The following is a 20884-nucleotide window of genomic DNA, read 5'->3' as shown; positions in this document are numbered from 1 at the left end:
ATGAAGAGGGAAATATTAACCCTGGCCTTCGCTCGGTCCGTCTTTGTTGAGTTCATCTCCACGCTCATCTTCGTCTTCATCGGCCTCGGCTCAGCCCTGAAGTGGCCGTCCGCCCTCCCCAGCATTCTTCAGATCTCGCTGGCCTTCGGGCTGGCCATCGGCACCTTGGTGCAGGCGTTTGGCCACATCAGCGGCGCCCACATCAACCCGGCGGTGACCATCGCCTTCTTTGTCGGGAACCAGATCTCCTTCCTCCGGACGCTCTTCTACGTGATTGCCCAACTGGTGGGGGCCATCGCCGGGGCTGGCATCCTCTACGGCGTGACACCGGCCAATACCCGTGGCAACCTGGCCATCAACGCGGTAAGTCCTCCTGCCTGGAGGTGGCTCACCTCGCCGGGGGGGGGCTTTCCTTTCCTTCTGAGCGAGGAGCTGCTGCCGGCACCAAGGTGGGGAGCTAAATCCATAATGATGGTTGGTCTCTGCACATCGTCCTGCATGCACAGAGGGATAGCAATAGGATAGGAGCAAACACCGGCGTAGCCAGCAGAGCATTGACATGACAGCTTTATTGTGTGGGGTAATGAATGGCATCGTTTTTTCCTCCTTAATAGGCGCTTCCTTTATCCTAAGGGCCCGAGTGAGTCACCCGCACCATTGGGATGTTCTTGACTGCAGCCTTTCCACCTGGAGATTAATGCTAGGATAGGAGCTGTGCCAGGACGGAGAGGGGAGGGCAGGGAGCAGGGACCAGTCAAACCAGTATGGGCAGGGGGAGCAGAAGCCCACTGTAACTGGTGCGTTGGGGGAGCTGGGAAACGGAGGTGGATGGAGAGAGGTGGTGGAGAAGACCTGAAGAAGGAGCAAGGCGTGGGAGGGTGCGGAGAGGCTGTGGGTGGCAGGGGCTGGAGGAGGAGGGGACAGAGTGGGACCCTCCGAGATAAGCAGGGATCAGGAGCACGTCTCAAACCCTTGGGGCAGTGCTGGGAAACCACCTGAAAGGGGAGCGGTGGAGCTACAGCTCCAACCAGCGCCAGGTCAGGACCCCCGGGAGCAGCAGGGACACGTTGCAGAGGGTTTGATCGTTAGGATGAGGTGCTGCAATGCATCGTGTTCCCACACGCTCCCCGTCCCAAACCAGTGAGCTTTAGCTAAAAAACAAGCTGCGATGGGTCAGCTCGCTTTGCCCTTCCCGTGCCCAGTGGGGTCGAGTCCCCAGTGGTTGGCACAGAGGCACTGGGACAACAACAACGTGTCTTACCCCCATGACCGCACCCCAACCTTCATCCCAACCCTCACCCTTCCTCCCGAGCCCCTCCATGGTGGCTGCCGGCAGCTCCTCAGCCTCCTGGAGGGGGGTGCTCCACAAAGCAGAGGGGAGAAGAGTCAGGATACAACAGCTTGCAAGGACCCAGGGGGCAAGGATTGCAGGAGAAAGGGGACAAATCGGTGTGGGATTTGGTGGGAAAGCGCCGAGTGTTGCGGAGAAAGACGTGGAAAGCCTGGAGAAGGGAAGGGCTCGGGGGAGAGACAGATTTTGGAGCATTAAATAGAAAGAAAGATAATTTCTTCCCTTTTGGGGAAAGCAGCAGCGAGCCCGAGCGGTGGCCAGCACAGCACCTTGTGCCCCAGGGCTGGGCAGGGGACGTGGGGACATTCTCATACGTGGCTTTGCCAACCCAAATCCACCAGCAAAGCACCCAAGAGCCCTCCCAGTGACGCCGAGCCCCAGGAATGGTTAATTATTGTTGTTCTCGATGGTTCACAGCTCAACAACAACACGACCCCTGGCCAGGCCCTCGTGGTGGAGATCATCCTCACCTTCCAGCTGGCCGCCTGCATCTTTGCATCCACAGACAACAGGAGGAACGGCAACGTGGGCTCCCCAGCACTGTCCATCGGCCTCTCCGTCGCCTTAGGCCACTTGGTGGGGGTGAGTGTCCGGGCAGGAGGGCAGGGGTCCCCAAAATACTCTCGTGTGTCTGGCCCCAGAGGGAGCTGCATTGGGAGAGTCAACACAGGTCATACTGGGGCTCCTTCTCCATGATGATGGGGGGGATCCGGACCTCTCTGTAAGGAGGAACAGCATCAGGCGGGACCATTTTGTTCCCTGCTCCTGGAAAGTTGTTCGTACCTGCTAAGCAACATGACGCACCTTAACCTTGGTCTCCTTTCCACACCGACAGATCTACTTCACCGGCTGCTCCATGAACCCAGCTCGGTCCTTCGGGCCCGCAGTCATCGTGAGGAAGTTCAGCCCGGCACACTGGGTGAGCACTGGCAGCATGCCGGGACGGGCTGGCCCACAGCCTTCCAGGGCAACGAGGGGTGAGGGCAGTGATTGCCTCGGGGGGTCACAGGGGTGGGTGTTCCAGAGCCGTTCCCAGGTCTGGAAGGATAAAAGGGGGCTGAAGAACATGGGAGGTTGTCCCCCTTGATGCACGAGGAACAGAGCCAGCAAGGGGACAAGCATAAGCCCCCCATGCAATGGTTCATGCTGAGCTAGGGGCATCATCTGAAGTCCGTAAAGCCCACAGAGAAGCCCAGCTTAGGCTTTCAACTCGCCCTGCAAGCTCAGACCCAGCCTCACAGAGCTGGCTTGGTGCCACCACATCTCTGCACCCATAAAGAGCTCAACATCTTCAGCAGGAGGAGAATTCAGCCCAAGAAGTGCACTGGAAGGGGTATTTGCAGCTCTCCATGAGCTAGAAGACGTGGAGCAGCGAGGGATGCTGGTGTGATGGTGGGACCTGGTGCACCAGCCTCCAAGAACCTGCTCTTACCTTCTGCCTTGTTGCTTTCTAGGTGTTCTGGGTTGGACCCATCCTCGGGGCTTGCTTGGCCGCTCTGCTCTACTTCTACATCCTCGTCCCCTACTGCATGAACATGTCAGACAGGGTTGCCATCGTCAAGGGCACCTACGAGTCAGAGGAGGAGTGGGAAGAGCGGAGAGAGGAGAGGAAGAAATCCATGGAGTTGACCCCGCCATAGGAACAGTTGAGGAAAAAAAAAAAAAAACACAAGCAAAAAAGAGGGGGGTAAGCCCCCCCACATGGGCTCACGTGTGCACCAAAGCTAGACAATGAACATCCAGCTACAGTAGACTCTTAAGCGAAAGTCTTTTAACTCAAAGGCCATCTGCGACACAGCAAGGAGTATTGCAGAGTCTGTGTATATAGTCCCTCTCCATTGAGTGTGAGCGCTAGAACCTCTCCGAGCTTCACTGCAGCCAACCAAGCCCAGCCCAGGAGCCTCAGCCCCGGGCAGCCCCTCAGCTGGGGTTTCCCACCCCCTCGGTGGCATCCCTGCCCTCCCGGGTACCGGTTCTGTGTGATTTCCAGAGGGCTGAGACCACACCTTCTGGCACGCACAGGGTCTCACCCCTGTGTCTGGTGGCCCAGGGGATGGAAACACCGTGTGGAGACCAGCAAAGAAGAACGACGGCTTTGGGCAGGTGGGTGCAGCAAAAATCCCCCGCTTTCCCCCCCCCCCGGCCACAGGGCCCACGCTGCTCATAGATGCTCTTTCATGCATTAGCTGGTGCTGGTGAGTCCTATTTATTCGTGGCTGCAGAAAGGAATGTGATTCTTTTTTGGATTTTGTGTTAAGATCTTTGTAATATAGTACATTATTTATTGTGAATAAAGGAAATTTAAAAAAAAAAAAAAAGAAAAGCGACGGGCACAAGTCTGCTCAGGTATCAAACTTCAGGAGGAAAAATGGGTTAAGCTGGGAACGGAGCCATCCCCAAGAGCCAGAGCAAGTGCTTGGACTGTTAGAGGCTGAGGGACTTGGGTCTTTTTAGTCTGGAGAAGAGAAGACTGAGGGGGGATCTGATCAACGCCTAGAAATACTTAAAGGGGGGGGGGTCAGGAGGATGGGGCCAGTCTTTTTTGGTAGTGCCCAGTGACAGGACAAGAGGAAACGGGCACAGACTTGAACGTAAGAAGTTCCATCTCAACATGAGGAGGAACTTCTTCACTTTGAGGGTGGCAGAGCCCTGGAAGAGGCTGCCCAGGGAGGTGGTGAGATCTCTGTCTCTGGAGACATTCAAACCCCACCTGGACACGTTTCTGTGCAACCTGCTCTGGGTGAGACCTGCTCTGGCCAGGGGGTTGGACTAGATGATCTCCAGAGGTCCCTTCCAACCCCATATCGTTCTGTGACCCCAAATCCCAGGGCAGGTAGCACCACGAGCAGGAGGTTTGGGAGGGGATAACCATTGATCCCAACAGAAGGAGAAATGGACACTAGTGTTGGCATGGGACCAGAGCAGGAGGTGCCTCACGACCCAGTGCCAGGTCCAGGGCAGTTTGAAGCCCATCTCTGAGGGTGGCACGAGCAGGGAGGAGCCAGCAGCGATCCTTCAGGCGCTTTGCCGGTTTGACTCAGGCAGGGCTTTCTGCCATACCAGTTCTCCCAGACGGCTCCACGGATGCCCTCAAAAACTGACCCACAACACTCCCCCAAACCCACACCTTCACCCTGACCTTCTGCCGGGAGCCCTGCTCTTCCAGTTCTGCCACAACGCTCTGCCAAAACGCATCTCACTCCTGACCCGGCCGTGGAGACGCTGTGTGCTGGTGCCAGCCCAGCAGCTCTCGAAATCCAGCCCCGTGCAACGCTCCACCATCACAACCCTTCTCCGAGCCGCAGAGACCAGGTTTCTGCCCACCCAAGGAGGTGGGAGACGCTCTCCTGGGAGCTCCACCATCCCAGATGGAGCTGGATCCCCATCAGACAGGTTACGCCGCCTTGGCACGGCGGTGCCAGGGAGGGCAGGCAGCATCACCTCTATTTTTCACATGCCCAAGCGGATTTACAGCCCAGGCTGCAGCGCTGCACGAGCTTGGGGAGCAGCAGATCTTTGTCCCTCATTTTCCTCTGCCCCTTCAGTTGGCAGCAGAAGAGGTTGGTGACAAGAGGGAGGAGAAAAGGAGGTGGAAAAGCCCTTTGGTTTGGGTCACACCGAGCAGCAGCAGAGCTAGGAAGCCATAAGTGCAACCCTGCACCCCTGTCTTAACCCTCCCACCTCACCCTCCCCAGGGCTGGGCTGAGATCAATCCTCCTGTGCCTCAGTTTCCCCTGTCATAAGGGGGAAGAGCATCAAGCTCCTTTCTCACCAGGAAAGGGCAGGAAGCTCACGTGGGGCAGGGGATGCTCTACAGACACCATGAAAACACCTCCCAATGCCGGAGACAGCCCTCTCAGGGTGACCAACAGTGAAGTGTGAGGCTGGGGCAGGTCGGCATCCCCCAAAGCTGCATCCCACAGTCTCCCTCCCCCACACCCCAAAGGTTGAGACCACCCCCCCAACCCCGAGCAGGGAATCCTCAGCATCCTCCTTGCTTTGCTGCTCTCAACTCCATCCACCCGCACACCAGAGAAGGGATGTGGGATTATCCCACACCCCGCCCCACAGTGGGCATGAGGGACCACCACAGCACCCCATGGAGGGGGGGGGGGCAGCCCACACCAGCACCACCAACACCCAGGAGAAGAAACCCAGCCTGGGTGTGAGCCCTCCCCGGGGATGAATCAGAGGATCCTGCAGCAGCAGCTTTGAGTCAGCACAAAGATCATCCAGGACCTGGCTCCACAACTGGGGCAGGGGCAGTGGGAAGCGGGGAGGGGGGGCACAGGAATTTCATTCCCTTCCCCAATGCAGGGGCAGACCCCAAACCCCAGGGTAGATGCTGGCTGGAGCCCGGCAGCATCCCGACATGGCGCCAAGGTCCAGTGCCGAGCGGGAGACCCAGCACCCCTTCCCCAACCCAACTTCTCGACAGTCCATATTGTGGTTAATCCAGGCAAAGAGACTGCATTTAATCCAGGTGAAACCCCAACATCCAGCTCCGGGACCTTCCCTTTGCTGGGACAGAGCCCAGGTCGGGGCTGAGAAACCCTCAGGTCCTCCTGCCTGTTCTCACCCGCCCGGAAAGGGGAACAGCAGCACTTAAAAACACATAGAGAATTATTTTTAAACCTTCAAGCTTCTTCAGCCCCATTTTTAATGAGGTTGTTACAGCTGACCACCGGCTTTCAACACTCCCTTCCCAGAAATAGCCATTTCGCAGGGAAAACAAAAAAAAAAAAAAAAAAAAAAAAAGAAAACCACCAAAAAAACCCCACCTTTATTTCAGCGAGCACAGCCGGGGCTGACACAATCCCCACGCACACAAACCAGATTTACCTGCAGCGCACAACAATGCACTCACAGCTCCGCCGTGCTCGTTTTCCCAGCTTTCCCCCCCAAAAAAATCCCAGAGCTTCCCTTGGGAAGCAGCATCTCCCCACACGCAGCTCCATCCCACACCCCCGCCTACACTTCCCTACGGCCCGGCAGATCCAGCCCTGCTGGGGTTATAAAAGTGAATTATGTTGATGCTTTTACTCCCAGCTGGTTTTTTCCCCCCCCGCATTTTAAGGTATATCACCAGGTGGAAATATTACACCAAAGCACCTCAGCATAAAGCTCTTGTGCATATTTGCCCTAATTAAGAAGTGGGGGAAAAGATGGGGTTATTTCCTGAACGTGCCCACTAGCAATTTCTTTGCACTAAGAGGATTTCACAGACTTTTTCTCTTATCTTTTCCATTAACAGGTAATTACCGCACAGCATTAAGAATTCCATTACTATTTTTTTTTTTTTTCTGGCAGGGAAGAAAACCCCAACTATTTTCAAGTGTTGTAACAATCTACAAACCTTTCTTTACCCACATCAAAGGGCTTTCAGGCTATTTAAGGAAGGTCTCCAGCAGCTCTGTTTGTGCATCGCTTAATGTCCCTCAAACACAAGCTTTTTGGGCCATTGCAGAGACAGAAGGAACCAGGTGCTTGAGGAGAAGCCAGACCCAGTGCCAATATTTCAATTAAATAAGGATATTTTATTTTTTTTCCCAGTGGGTTGCAGGTGCCTCTTTACTTCAGTTCCCTGCAAAGGGTCAGCCCCAGCTCTCTCCATCGCTCTGCCCCAGGTGAGAAGGAAAAAACGCCCCAAGATTTGTGAGCGCACCCCCTCTCACCCTGCTACCGGTCCTGCTTGTTGAAAACGGGGCGAGAGATGAAAAAGGAACCCAGGGAAACCGCAGGGAAGCCGGAAAAGCGCTGCGGAGGGGTGTTGCAGCACATCAACTCTCCCCAGAAAGTCCAGGCAGCATAGGGCAGCAAAGCCCATCTCCAGGAGGGTTTCCACCACTTTGGTGAGACCCAGGCACCTGGGGACCGACTCTGGGACGATGTGAGCCACAAAGAAGCCAACCTAGAGGTGTCCTCCCTCTGCACGGAGCTCCACAGCGCACTGGGAGACGCTCAAGGCTTACAAATAAGGGGGGTTTCAGTGCATCTTCCAGGGCCGATGGGCAGAAATGCTGCCCATGAAGCAGAAACCTTGGTGCAGAGACATGGCAGAGGCAGGACTGAGTGTTGGCATTAGTCACGGTACAGGCTGTGCCAGCACCCACCTCCTCTTGAGCTCAAGCACCGAGTCCTCCCCCTCCTACTCAGCCTCTGCCCAGCCTATAGTCACCGCGGTCCCAATTCCTTACGAGCCAAGGAACAGCTCACCTGGCCACTGAGGGCCAACAGCCACCCTTCCTGTTGTCAGTAGGCATCAGCCTGGCCAGGTAATGAAGCCACCGCCTGAAGATCAGCCACCATAATTTGTGTTTTGCTCAGCAGCTCATATCATGCATGATTTGGGGTTGAATGGACATTGGGTCAGGGTTTAGCGCCCAATGGCAACGGCCACCACTGGGGTGAGGAGACAAGCAAACGGGAGAGTGAAGCCACCAGTGCCCTGCCTGGTCCTTGCTGGCTCCAGCATGGGCAGACTGAGAGAGATACAGCACCAAAATACATGGAAATCAGGGAATGGTTTGGGTTGGAAGGGCCATTAAAGCTCATTCAGTGCAACCCCCAGCCCTGGGCAGGGACACCTCCCACCAGAACACGTTGCTCCAAGCCCCCTCCAACCTGGCCTTGAACCCCTCCAGGGATGGGGCAGCCACAGCTTCTCTGGGCAACCTGGGCCAGGCTCTCACCACCCTCACACCAAAGAAGTTCTTCCCCAGATCTCAGCTCCATCTCCCCTCTTTCAGTGTCAAACCCTTCCCCCTCGTCCCATGGCTCCCCTCCCTGATCCAGAGTCCCCCCCCCAGCTTTCCTGGAGCCCCTTTAGGGACTGGAAGGGGCTCCAAGGTCTCCCTGGAGCCTTCTCTTCTCCAGGCTGAACCCCCCCAACTCTCTCAGCCTGTCCTCACAGCAGAGGGGCTCCAGCCCTCCCAGCATCTCCGCAGCCTCTTCTGGCCCTGCTCCAACAGCTCCGTGTTCTTCTGGTGTTGGTGGCCCCAGATACAGGAAAAGATGAGTGTTGTCCCCACAAAATCAAACAATTAAAGAGAAGGGCAGAAGATCTCTGGGGACCAGTCAGGGCCAGAATAGATCGACATGGTGTCTCCATTCCCACCTCAACACCCTCCTACAGCCCCAAAAATGCCTCTTAAAGCTCAGAGTTAGAAATTATTAGCAGGTGCCCCAACGTGGGGGACTAAGAGGGGACATGGGTCAGCCTTCCCTGGCACCAGGCATGGGTGCTCTGGAGCAGCACCCATGGGAGAACGATGGGTGCGCACTGCTGGGATGCTCCATGGACCCAGGACATGGAAAAACCTCACCAGAACAGGTCCACCTGAGGGACAAACCCCCACTCTTATTTCCCCCCCCAAGAACAAACACATCACCCCATGTGAAAACAAGGTTCCCTCCCTCCCCGGCACGTGGGGACCGGAGACTCAGCCCCAGCTGGATCCGGGCTCCGTTTCTGCTGCCAAGTTTCCCCTTGCTCAAGCTTTTGGCCTTCGCTTTCCAGGATACAGCCCGCCGCTGCCCGTTTGTTCTTAATCTCCCTCCTGCAAACAAGCAAAGTCCAACAGCGGCTCATATAATGGGTCCTTGTGCTGCTGGGTGGTGACATCAATAAAAAAAAAAATAAAGGGCAATAAATAAAGAAGGGAAAATAAAAAAGCAACCCCGAGGTCTGTCTGACAAAGGTGCTTTGTTGGGAAAGGTCAGCTCCGGAGCTGGGAGGGTTTCCCGGGCACAGCCGCCGAGAGCGAGGAGGATGCGAGGATTTAGCAAGGACGGAGGGGATTAAACATGGCTTTGTTAAACCACAGCCCAGTGGAGGCCTCTGAACTGCCCCAGCTCCCACCGAGGGGGGATGCACGCTCGGGATTTGGGCTGGTTTACTCCAAAACAAGAGGTCTCCAAGCTCATTGCCTCCAACCAGCATCAGGATGCGCAGGAGCGAGGGAGGACAAGTCCTCCAGGACCCTTCCCACGCAGCCCAGGCTGGGCACGAGATCAGGGAACCTGTTCAGCTCAGTAGCAACCCCTAAAGAAAAAAAATAACCACTAGCCAACCAAATATAACAAATCCCCTGGCATACGTCCTCCAGGATCCAGGCCCTTCTCTGCTGGCTTGACATTAATCCTGCTTGGCAAGAGAGCAAGAGCTCTTTTGCCCACAAGCAAGGTGCAGCTGCAGGTTGATATAATGCCCTCTTGTGCAGCCTGGAAAAAAAAATGTGGATGAAAACAAGCTTAAGATGTCCTACACAATTTGCCTTTTTTTTTAAAAAAGCCACGGATAAAGGAAAATCCATTCTTCTTCTCCAACAATTCTTTCAACTTTTAGCAGTTGGGATTTTTCCCATCGCTCCCAGGAGCTGTATTTGTTTGGTGACAGAGCAGCCTTTTTCCTGCCCAAGCAGCATCAGCCAGAGAAAATGAGCCCTTTCCCCACTCTTTTAAAAAAATTCCTAATTTTTAAAGTTATTTATCCAAACAGCCAATTGCTTTCTCGCCGGGAGCCATTGCCCCCCACCCTTAGAGATCAGAGTCCATAGGAATTATGGTAGGAGTTATCAACAGCAGCCACCACCAGAAGGGAAAGGGGCATAAAACACTATCAGCTTATTTTGTTCCCAGCAGATAAGAAAACATCTATTGGTGTTTTGCAAAGAAACCTCGTAAGAACAGTTAATCAGTGGATAAAAGCTTCAAAGTGTGTAAATATGCACCTACTGGTGACATCAACTGACTTTTTTATCTCTACATCTTCGCCCTGGATTTTTGCCACATGGTGTTGGGATTTTGCTTTGGGTTCCGAGCTGAAAAACCACGGCGGAACCTCATTAACCAGTGGCGCTCGGCTCTCCCTCTCCACAGGCAGCATCCCTGCGAGAGCCAGAGCCTGTGCCCAAGTGCGCTGGAGGTCCAGAAAGCCAACCCCATCCTGGGCTGCATCAAGAGAAGCGTGGCCAGCACAGGAGGTGATTCTACCCCTCTACTCTGCGCTCCTGAGACCCCACCTGGAATACTGTCCAGCTTTGGAGTCCTCAACACAGGAAGGACATGGACCTGTTGGAACAGGTCCAGCGGAGGGCCACGAAGATGATTGGAGGGATGGAGCACCTCCTGTATGAGGACAGACTGAGAGAGCTGGGATTGTTCAGCCTGGAGAAGAGAAGGCTCCGGGGAGACCTCACAGCAGCCTTCCAATATCTGAAGGGAGCCTCCAGGAGAGCCGGAGAGGGACTCTTTGTCAGGAGATGTAGTGACAGGATGAGGGGTAATGGTTTTAAATTGGAAGAGGGGAGATGGAGATTAGATATGAGGAGGAAATTCTTTCCTGTGAGGGTGGTGAGGCACTGGAACAGGTTGCCCAGGGAAGTTGTGGATGCCCCATCCCTGGAAGTGTTCAAGGCCAGGCTGGATGGGGCTTTGAGCAACCTGCTCTGGTGGAGGTGTCCCTGCCCAGGGCAGGGAGGTGGAACTCGATGATCTTTAAGGTCCCTTCCAACTCTAATCATTCTATGATTCTAAGTCTACTCATCCCTTCTCTACCATTCAACGCCCAAATGCTTATTTTTTATTTATTTATTTTTCCCCTCCCTGTGGAACAGCAACGCATCTGCAGAACACACCTTTGCTCCATTAATTTCCTTCGTTTCATTAATAGGGCTCTTCCCCACCGCAGAGCGCATCCTCCCACACCAGGGCACACTCCGAGACAGTCCCTCAAGGAGACATCCCACGGCACCAGGAGCAAACATCCAGCTTGTGCCAAAAATCAGCCCGACAGCCTCAAAACCGGACCAGAGCAGCCAAACCAGTCCCCCCCATCCCGTCCCTTCCCCCCCGATGGTGAGGGGGTGTCTCTACCTGGGCATGGGAGCTCCAGGGCTGGAGGCAACCCCTACCCCAGCCTGGTGGGGCTCAAACCTCATGTACAAGGCTTGAGCGCTGCAGGAATAAGTCGTCAGAAAAAGGAGAGCTCAGACAATTCAAGCTCACCTAAAAAACAGTCAGTGCAAGGGGGCAGACAAACTTTTGGTCTCCAGGTGGAGGAGCAGAGGCCAAAGTGTCTGGATCCCACAGCTGCAGCGGAGCAGAGCTCCCCGAGTTTATCATTCGACATCCCCTGGGGTAGACTGAAAACCATCGTCAAACATCTCCGGCTGAGCAAACACGGCTTCTCTATATAAACAAGCAAGTGAATCTTGAGGCATAATTTGTCATCTAATTACACCAACACACCCAGGATTAATTGTTGCATTTGAATGCGAAGAAGTTTTGATTTATGGCACGATCAGGTTTCATCAGCCGGTCACCAACGGCTGCTGCCAAACTAAAAGCCACCACAAACAGCCAATGGAGGGCTCTGGTAGGGGATTTTTTGCAGAGCTGAGGAGTCAAGGGTTATTTAATCACACACAAGCCTGCTAAGACCCCGTGGAAATCAAGAGGGTGAAATGAAAACCTCCACCGCTTTTGCTCCAGGCTCCAGTGAGGACTTTTTAGCCCTGTGCACCACGGTGACTGGTCTCATTAGGACCCAAGATTTTTATAGGATTAGGGGCAGGAAGACAAGGCAGGTAAAAAAAAAATAATAAAAAAATCTGACAACGTTTTCCACTTTTCAAAGCCAAGGGGACACTTTGGAGAAACAAACCATGAACCACCACCTCCCTTCGTCTCAGATGAAGGAGGGTAATTGGGAAAACCACCCCAACCCTCCCCCAGGATTTTGGCAGGTGCGTAACCACCACAATGCTGAGCCAAAGCTTCCCGTGGCCACCCACCCTCCTGGGCATCACCCCAGGGGCTCCCCACATACTCGTGGCTTCGTTTGCCCAAGAGCTACCCCAGTTCAGCTCCCACAGGGCCCCAGTACAAACCAGCGATCGGTTTGGAGCCGGGCCAGCGTGCCCTGAGGGACCAAATCAGCTCAGCGCACCCACAACCTGCTCAAAAACCACCTAATAGCACCTGGCACGGCACCTGCTCTCCTCCCAAAGAGAAAGGGAAGCACCCACCTCTCACCGCAGAGCATCCCGATGGGAGCACACAGGGAGCAGGGGACAACCAAGGAGGAGCAGAGGACAGGACAGACACTAGGCTGGCAGGGCTGAGGACCACAGAAGCCCTGAGCCCCAGGTTTTGTAGGCGGCAAGGGCTCAGCCAGGTGTCCCCCATCCCGCTCCACCTGCCCAGGCTGATTGCTGGGTTTTAGCCAAAGGAGGTAAAAGGCAGCAGTTAGCCCAGGTGAAAGGATGGAGCCTCTGATCTGACCTTCAGGTGATCCCAAATGACCTGCATCTCCCACTGATGAGGAGGAGCAGGGACACTCTTGCAGCAGTGTCACCACAGCTGGATGCCCACCAGATCCCCAACCAGGGAGCCCCACACTTGACCCTGATGCCTTTTACCTGCAATTCCCCATTAGCTCCCCCATCTCCCAGCCTGGATTCTTGTCCACCCACCCACTAACAAAACCTGTTCCACTTCTCCAGGCTCATTGTCAAGTTTCCCACATGGGGAGTGCTCCCTCGGCCGTGGCACCCAATGGTTTTCCTTGCCCTCCATGTCTCATGGACATTTAGTTCTCATGAAAGGTGCTTGGAGACAGGAGAGAGATGGGAACTGGGAGCAAGAGGGATCTCACTCAGTTTCCTTCTGCTCTGTTAACAGCAAAGGGAGAAAAGTGGTAGATTGACCAAAAATGGAGATCCACAACGGGGTAAATAGAGCCTGAGCATGGTTTCAGGAGAGACTAGATGGCATTGACTCCAACTGGTAAGGGCTGATGGCTCCCTCTGAGCTCATCACAGCCTGCCATGTAGCTCAGCACCATCTCTGCGTCCCACCACACTCTTCCTCTTCCTCCCTGGCATCACGGGTCAGCCACAAGCAGAAGCCAGGAGGCTGCGGGCTCTCGGCTGCCGCATCAAAGGCAGATACGGTTTTCTGCCTAAAAACACATGCACAAAGGGGGAAAAAGGCAGGCAAATAATCCACCTCCCTCCAGAGCTGCCAAAATCCCTTGCTGGGAACGCAGAATGTCTCTCTTTCATGGCCCTCCCTTTCCTCTTAAAGGACACCTGTAAAGGACAACACAGGGGAAAAAAAAAAAAGCCCCAAAGATGCTGAAACTGAAACCGCACGCTCGGTGTCACCCCAGAGGAGGTGTTTGGGGTTAAACCGCTGCCCCGAGAAGGTCTGTCTTTGCCCGGTTGTGCCTTGGCAGTGGCCTCGGCCAGCAAGAGGCAGTGGGCTCTGACCAATGGGTACAACATCGCCTCCGATTGTGGTGGGGAGGGAGGAGGCCACGAACTCCTTCAGCCATGGGGAAAACAAGAGTGGAGAGCACTAACCCATGGGGCAGCGGGCTCTGAACTGCGGTTGGAGGGATGCACAGGGTGAGCCCCAAAACACACCCCCGTGGGAGATGAAGGTCTCTTTGCAGAGGGTCCAAGAAGGTGAAGTCAAAGCCTTTCTTCCTCCTCGCTCGCAGTAAATCCCTCCAAAATTAACCACCACCTGGTTTGACCACACCTGCAGCCACAGGACAGTAGCACTGGAGCAGGTTGATGTATCTAAGGTGACTTTGTGGTTGCCTTCAGGCTGTGGCATCGAGGTATTGAGGCATCAAGGCATGTCAGCCTCACCCCATTGCTCCAGGAGGGAAACCCAGCCCCAAAGCAGGACCTGGCTGGTGGCAGAATGAGGTCTGGCAGGTCCATGAGATCATTTAAGAGCAGGCTTAAGTGTGAACTCATCTTGTTTCCAGCCTGATTTTAGACAGCCCAGCAAGGCCAGGTCCCACCATCCCCATCAGAGCAGCCTGGATCCTCCTGCCTCTCCCCGTGCTTGCTGGGACCGTGACTGGCAAAGGTGGGCAGGTGGGCCCCCACAACTGGTCCTGGGGGCAGCAAAGGTTGGATGGGGTATGGATGAGTTTATCTAAGGGTTGGTGGACACGGAGTACAGTCCAGGAGTTTTATCTTATCAACTTCCTTGGTCCATGCTCCATCAGCCCAGGATGCTTGTGTGTCCTCAAAGGTGCTGCTCCAAAGATGCACATGGAGCAAGGATTTGAGCCAAATCCACCCCAACCAGGCTGTGGCATCACCACGCCACCACTGACAGCATCCCCCAGCCTGGGGTCTTCCACCCCCGAAGAAAGGGACATCACATCCCTTGGGTCCTTGAAGGGAACAGAGCTGGCGTGTTGGGAGCTGCCGAGCAGTGAGGAGGAGGCTGCGAGGCAGAGGAAGGCTGGGCAGAGGAAGGCTGCCACCTGCTGTCCGTAAAAACCTCTCCAAGTCATAAAATGGGACAAAATCCAGATCTACATGTGCATCTTAAAACATAGGTCCATGCCCCCGTGGCGCGGTCCTCCTGGGTGGGAGAGCCACCAGCAGCTCAACCTGGGTGGAAAGGTGAAGAGCACGGAGGACACTTGGGAAGGGGACACCACCACATCCCAAGGGGCTGGTGAAAATCACCCGTGGAGAGTGGAGGAAAGGTCCTGTAGGACATTTCTCCAACCCCCTCTGACACGGGGAGCCACCATTAAGAAAACCAAGAAGCAACACGGCCTGCACTGCGCTGCCTGAGCTGAATTTGTCTTCTCCTGAGCCCCCCACCGCTGCAGATACCTCGTGTGTCTTCCTGGGCCAGGGGGCCATCACAAACAGTGTCACCAGCAGCTAATTAATAAATATCCCATCCAAGTGATGGGTAGGAGATCTGGACCTCTCCTCCAAAAGGTGAGCTAATTAATCTCCTACCTTCTTCCTCTGATGTCAGGCTTTGTCGTAAGGCCATTGTTGGCCCTAATTAAAAGGCTCTTCAAGAAGACTGTCCCCTCAACACCAGCCATATTTTGACAGTGACAATAATTGCAGAAATCTCTTTGGTAGAATAATAATAATAATTACCCAACCACGAGAAGAAAGGTCCCAGGAGGAGAGGGCAGTAAGTGGCGGAGAAATCAGTACTTGGAGCCCTCATCTCTTCTGGTGGCTGGTGTTGGGCAAGGGAGAAACGTGGCCCAGTTTCCCAAGACTTTCTTTTCTCTGCCCATCGACCCTGCCTCTGTCAAAGGGGCATATTTAAACCCTCGAGCACCAAACCATAGACATTCCTTAGCCAAGAGCTCCCCAAATATCTCAAACTGCCCCAGAAAGGCAGCCTGCCATCAATCCTCTGAACGAGCAGCCTTCAAAAGCTCATCTGACCTCCCAGCACCTTCAGGGAGCTGAAGTGTCCACCTGGAGCTGTCGGAACCCAGGGCCAGGGCCAGTTCTTTAGGGTTACCCTCATATTTTGCTCTTCTCAAGCCTTTTTTTCCTTCGCTGGACTCGAGGATTTGAAAAAAAAATGAGCCCGGTTCCCAGGAGACGCCCCTGCACAACTATTGTCCTCGGCCTGACGAGATCCAGATGTTCCCCCAGCTCCTGGGCTGAGCCGGGATGTCCCATGGGGAAAAAACATTGCCCCAGATCCGCGGCCACCCACGGTGCTTCCCCTCACCCCCAAATGATGAAATGCTGGTGAACGGTCCCAATTTCACATCTGGCCTTTGCGGGGGGACGAACCCAGGCTTGGACCAGAAGTGGTGGGTCTCCAGCTGATGAGCCCCCACCCCAATTTTAGAGGGCAGGAAGCAGCAGCAAGCGCTTGGGCGCCCAAAAGCTGCTTTTACATTTTCGCTCTTGCTTGTTTCTTGATGTTTTTTTTAACTCAAGCCAGAGGTGTTTGAGAGGGCAGCCCCGCGGGCAGAAAAATCACCTCTCCCCGCACGATGCGCTGTGGCAACAAGGGACCATCTCACCTGCGAGGAGGAAACCCAGAGGTCACTCCTTTGGGCCGAGAAGTGGTGGGGGGGAAATAAATAGAAAAGACAAGAGAAACAGCAACAATGACACAAAAAAAACCCCAAACCAAACAAAACAAAACAAAACCCAACAACGAACCAACCCCTCGCTGAAGGCGTCAGGTGGAAAATACGGCAACAACGGTATTTTTTTGCAACAGCCCCACTTAAAAAATCCTGTAGTGATTCATAATGACCCATCCAACTAAAACCGGGAGTCCCGGTGACCTCCCCCCCACCCCCGTCAGCTTTTAGCATCTTGCTAACGAGCTTAAAAGCGCGGGGAAGGAGAAGAGTTGAACCAGAACCGGCTGGAAGGAGGGAAATAGGATCTCGTTTTTAGGGGAGCGGTTGTCTCCGCAGAAGGTAAGTCTCCTTTTTTTCCTCCCTTCTCCACTACCCATCTGGGCAGACACGCAAACCGGAGCAATGGAAGGGCGAAGCACCCAAAAAGTCTGATTTTTCAGCCAACGATGGGTGGGGGTTGGGCATTTTCCTCCCCCCACCCCGGAGCCGCTGAGGCGTCCAGCGAAGAGAAGGGTCGTGTCACTCTTAATTATTAATCAACTCTGTCCAACGCTGCTTTTCTGAGCAGGTAACGGTGGGGCAAGTTCTCCAGCGCCCCGGTGATAAGCTCCAGGTGGAAATATTGCTCCTGCCCAGAAAAGGGGAGGTTTGAGATAAAGTTTATTGGGGTTAATTATACCTTTAGATTACACAAACCCTTTCCGGCGGCCGTGTGCCCGTGCCTAAGCCGGGGCGGACGTGCTGGTAGGTAATTGTGAGGATGCCATTTTCACATGGATCCATCAAAATGATGCTGAGACCCCCGGGAAGGAGGTTGTCCCATGGTGGGTCCGTCCCTCGGCCGGGGACGGGGACTCGGGGGGTGGTCAATGGTGGTGACTGGAGGTTTTTATCTGGATTTCTGCCTTCTCCAGGAGAGGGATGCAGCTCGCCCGGTGGCTCTACCTCTCGGGGCTGGTGTTTGCCGTGCTCATCCCGGCGGGGTGGCCCATGGGCCCCAAGGACTTGGATGATACATCCAGGTACCGGGGGGGGGGGGGGATGTCTGGGGTAGCGGGGGCTATCACAGCAGCTCAGCCCCCCCTGGTCCTGATGCTGCCGGCTCTCCTGGCTCCAGGGCTGCTGCCACGTCCCTTTTTCTTTTGTATTTATCCAGACAACCTCCCTCCTGTCTCCCCACCAGCCCACGCGGGGCCATTGCTGTGTCCCCAACCACCACGCCCCCCCCCCAGGATTTCAGTGTCAGGGCAGAGATGGGGACAGATGGGGACATGGTGGGGCAGAGCCAGGACGGGGCGATGCTTCAGGCAGGGTGCTGAGCCCCCTCCGCACCAGCGGAGACCTTCTTGGGGAGCTTCCACGGGGGTGAATTTGTGGAAGACGGGGACACACACACACACACACCAACCCCAGGTCTCCATCCTGGAACTGGAAGAGGTTGATCCAAACCTTGGGGTGGCACCCTGCTCCCTCCTGGGGGTGGCAAACAGGGACCAGGGCGGGGACACCAACCCACCGCAGCAGATAAGACATAAAGGAAATAATATGGGATGGATATTGGATATATTTGATGTCAGGAACGCCCTGGCCAGGCTTGGTAGATCCCCCCCCCAAAAACGGAAAATGATTTTTATCTATTATTATGACTTTTCTGGAGGATGCTCCACACAGTGAAGGACCTCAGAGGACCCAGCCCCTCTCCCGGGGACCCGGTGCCGGGAGAGTGCAGGATCCCCATCCCACGATTGTGCATTAAACCCTATTTTCTCCCCCTGTGTATGTGTGTGTCTGTGTGTGTCCCCCCCACCCCGGGCAGGTGGCAGTCGCAGGAGTCGCAGAGCACCCACAGCTTCGTGGCAAACACCAAGCGACACTCAGAAGGCACCTTCACCAGCGACTTCACCCGCTACTTGGACAAGATGAAGGCCAAGGACTTTGTCCACTGGCTCATCAACACCAAGAGGTTCAGGTGACACGGGGATGGGGGGGGGTGACATGGGGCGGGGGGGTGGAAATCACCTCCCGACAGACCCCCTACCCCCATCCGTAACGCGGTTTTCCTTTCCCCTCCGCGTGTCCTCTTCTTTCCAGCAGCTCCACCAAGAGGTCCCCGCAGGAGGAGCCCCGCAGCATCCCCATCCCCTTCCCCTTCCCGTTCCCGTAAGTCATCCCGAAGGGAAAACACCACGAATTAAACGGGAATAAAGGAGGGATTTTAACACGGAGCCGCAACACGGGGGGTTGGGGGCGCGAAGGCTCCCTGCGCCTGACGCAGCTTCTCATTTTTCCACCGGCTCCCGTGGATCCTCCGGTGTTTGTTTGCAATAAAACAAGACGAGTAAAATTAAGCTTTTTTTTTTTTGGGGGGGGGGGGTGGGTGGGATTTGGCCGGGATTTAATGGTTTGCGATGGAACGAGGCTGGTTTGTTCTCACCAGGCTTTGTCCCGACGCGCCTTACACTTCCCACCTGGTGGGATTTATTTGCATTTCGGGGGGGGTGGGGGGGGTTGATGGCATTTCGGTCTCCTCGGGTGCTCCTTCCCGAAGGAGAAAAATCCCCAACGCCATTCCCAAGGGATTTCAGGGGGGGAGTTTCCGTTCCCTGAAGGTGTTTGATGTTCGTTTGGTTTGGAATTTGAAGGTACAATTGAAGGGCAAATCAAGGCACCGGCTTTTCCAGCAGCATCAGCCCGGGGATGCCGGACCCTGCGGGGGGATCGGATGCTCCGTGGGAAGGGTTTATCCATCCCTCGGAGTTTCCCAGTTGCCTCCTCCTAAAGTCCACACACACACCCCCCCGGCTCAAACCTCTATTTCTCCGGCTCTGTTTTCTCTGTAACGGCCGCGGATCCGGCAGCTCCTCCTAAATCCCAATAAAACCTTCGCTAAATCCGGCGGCTGGTTTCTGATGGCTCCAAAAACCCTTTTCCAAGTGCCCCATCGGGATCCCCGTCCCCTGGCATTTCGAGGCTCCGAGCCCTCGCTTGGGTCGAGCGCCCCGTTTTTCTCTCAACTCCTCGAGTTTTAGGTAAAAGAGAAATTGGGATGCGCCTGCCTGACCCCACAGACCTGTGCTGGGGGGGATTTTTTTAAATAAATTTTAAAAAAAAAAAATATATATAAATGATAACTAGAATCTCTGTGGCTTTAATTTAATGCTAATTAATTGTATTGTAAATGGGAAAAAAAAAAAGGCAACCCCCAAAACACAGCCAACCCCCCAAAACACCCCAAGAACCCCATCTCGCGCTGGGTGGGGAGATTTCTGTCATCGCCCTGGTCCCAGCTCTGAACTCCCTGCGCTCCCCTGGCTCTGGGAAAGGAGCCGCGGGTGACACCACTGTCCCCTCCCTCCTGCAACACGGAGCTCACGGCAACTACTCGCACAGAGAAAGAAATAAAAGTCAAAAAAGACCAAAATCCCCAAAATACAAAAATACAAAAAAAAAAAAAAAAAATTACAAAAACTTGAAAAATACTAAATTTCAAAAAATACTAAATTCAAAAAATACTAAATGTAAAAGTATTAAATTCAAAACCTACTAAATTCAAAAATACAAACATTCAAAAGCTACTAAATTCAAAAACTACTAAATTAAAAAACACCAAATTCAAAAAATACAAACATTCAAAAAATACTAAATTCGAAAACTACTACATTCAAAAGTACAAAATTCAAAAAATACTAAATGCCAAAGTACTAAATTCAAAACCTGCTAAATTCAAAAATACAAACATTCAAAAAATACTAAATTCAGGACCACTAAATTCAAAAAACACTAAATTCAAAACCCACTAAATTCAAATCCTACTAAATTCAAACCCTCTAAATTCAAAAACACTCCATTCAAAACCTACTACATTCAAAAAATACAAAAATTCAAAAACGTTAAACTGAAATCCACAAATTTTCAATTTTCATTTTCAAATTTTCTTCAAAACCCAAATCCACTGATTTCAAACTCTTTCCCCAACCAGCTGGTTCCTCACCCAAAGACAGGGGTCTCCTCTCCAGGGAAGACGGCGATTTCCCCCAAATCGGCGCTTCCCACTCCCCCACCTCCCCCCAACGCCCCCCCTTAAGAAGCTCCAAAGACTCTGCGCCCCCCCCCCCCCCGTTCCTCCCCCCAAAGACTCGGGAGCGGCACCGTGAGAGAAATCAGATTTTTATTCTATTTTTCCCGTTATTTTCAATGGGGCAACAGGAGAAAAACCGGAGACGGCGACGGGCCCCGAGGGGCGACACGGCTTCGTGTTATTAATTTAATGAGTTCCACGGAACGAACCCCAAATAAAGCCATTTTTTTTTTCCAAAAAAAAAAAACCAAAACCAAAAAACCAAACCCAAACCACACAAAGATTCGAAGTGATAAATAACACGGATTCACCGGGTGGATTTTTTTCCAACGCACACACACCCCACACCCCCCCCCAACCACGGTTTTATTTACAACACGGAGCGCTTCCAAACTAGATCATCTCTTACAAGAAAATAAATATATTTCAGCATCTCCAGAACAAAAATAATTTCTGTTTTTCTACACGTAGCGCACTGGGGGGTGGGGAATAAAATAATTAAAATAAAAAAAAAATGTGCCAGCACCTTATTTATTACCTTTTTACATCTTTT

The 20884-nt window shown here is 53.7% G+C and overlaps 2 protein-coding genes across 2 annotated transcripts; both read left to right on the top strand.

Moving 5' to 3' along the window:
* AQP5 (aquaporin 5) lies at positions 1-2991 on the top strand. The gene is made up of 4 exons (XM_074164824.1): positions 1-363; positions 1769-1933; positions 2187-2270; positions 2806-2991. Exons 1-4 carry the CDS (start codon positions 1-3, stop codon positions 2989-2991), a joined length of 798 nt encoding a protein of 265 aa, XP_074020925.1.
* Positions 2992-17174: 14183 nt separating this feature from the next.
* LOC141476219 (pro-glucagon-like) lies at positions 17175-18226 on the top strand. The gene is made up of 2 exons (XM_074164834.1): positions 17175-17275; positions 18070-18226. Exons 1-2 carry the CDS (start codon positions 17175-17177, stop codon positions 18224-18226), a joined length of 258 nt encoding a protein of 85 aa, XP_074020935.1.
* Positions 18227-20884: the final 2658 nt, after the last annotated feature.

The sequence above is a fragment of the Numenius arquata genome, chromosome 29, assembly GCF_964106895.1.
Source record: "Numenius arquata chromosome 29, bNumArq3.hap1.1, whole genome shotgun sequence".
Taxonomy (NCBI): Eukaryota; Metazoa; Chordata; class Aves; order Charadriiformes; family Scolopacidae; genus Numenius; species Numenius arquata.
This window is presented reverse-complemented; position numbering and strand designations above follow the sequence as displayed.

Bases quoted from the DNA above. Each gene is read 5' to 3' on its own strand.
- AQP5 (XM_074164824.1), top strand. From the start codon at position 1: ATGAAGAGGGAAATATTAACCCTGGCCTTCGCTCGGTCCGTCTTTGTT. The intron at 364-1,768 runs GTAAGTCCTCCT...GATGGTTCACAG, and splicing joins GCAACCTGGCCATCAACGCG to CTCAACAACAACACGACCCC. The intron at 1,934-2,186 runs GTGAGTGTCCGG...CCACACCGACAG, and splicing joins CCTTAGGCCACTTGGTGGGG to ATCTACTTCACCGGCTGCTC.
- LOC141476219 (XM_074164834.1), top strand. From the start codon at position 17,175: ATGCAGCTCGCCCGGTGGCTCTACCTCTCGGGGCTGGTGTTTGCCGTG. The intron at 17,276-18,069 runs GTACCGGGGGGG...CACCCCGGGCAG, and splicing joins GACTTGGATGATACATCCAG to GTGGCAGTCGCAGGAGTCGC.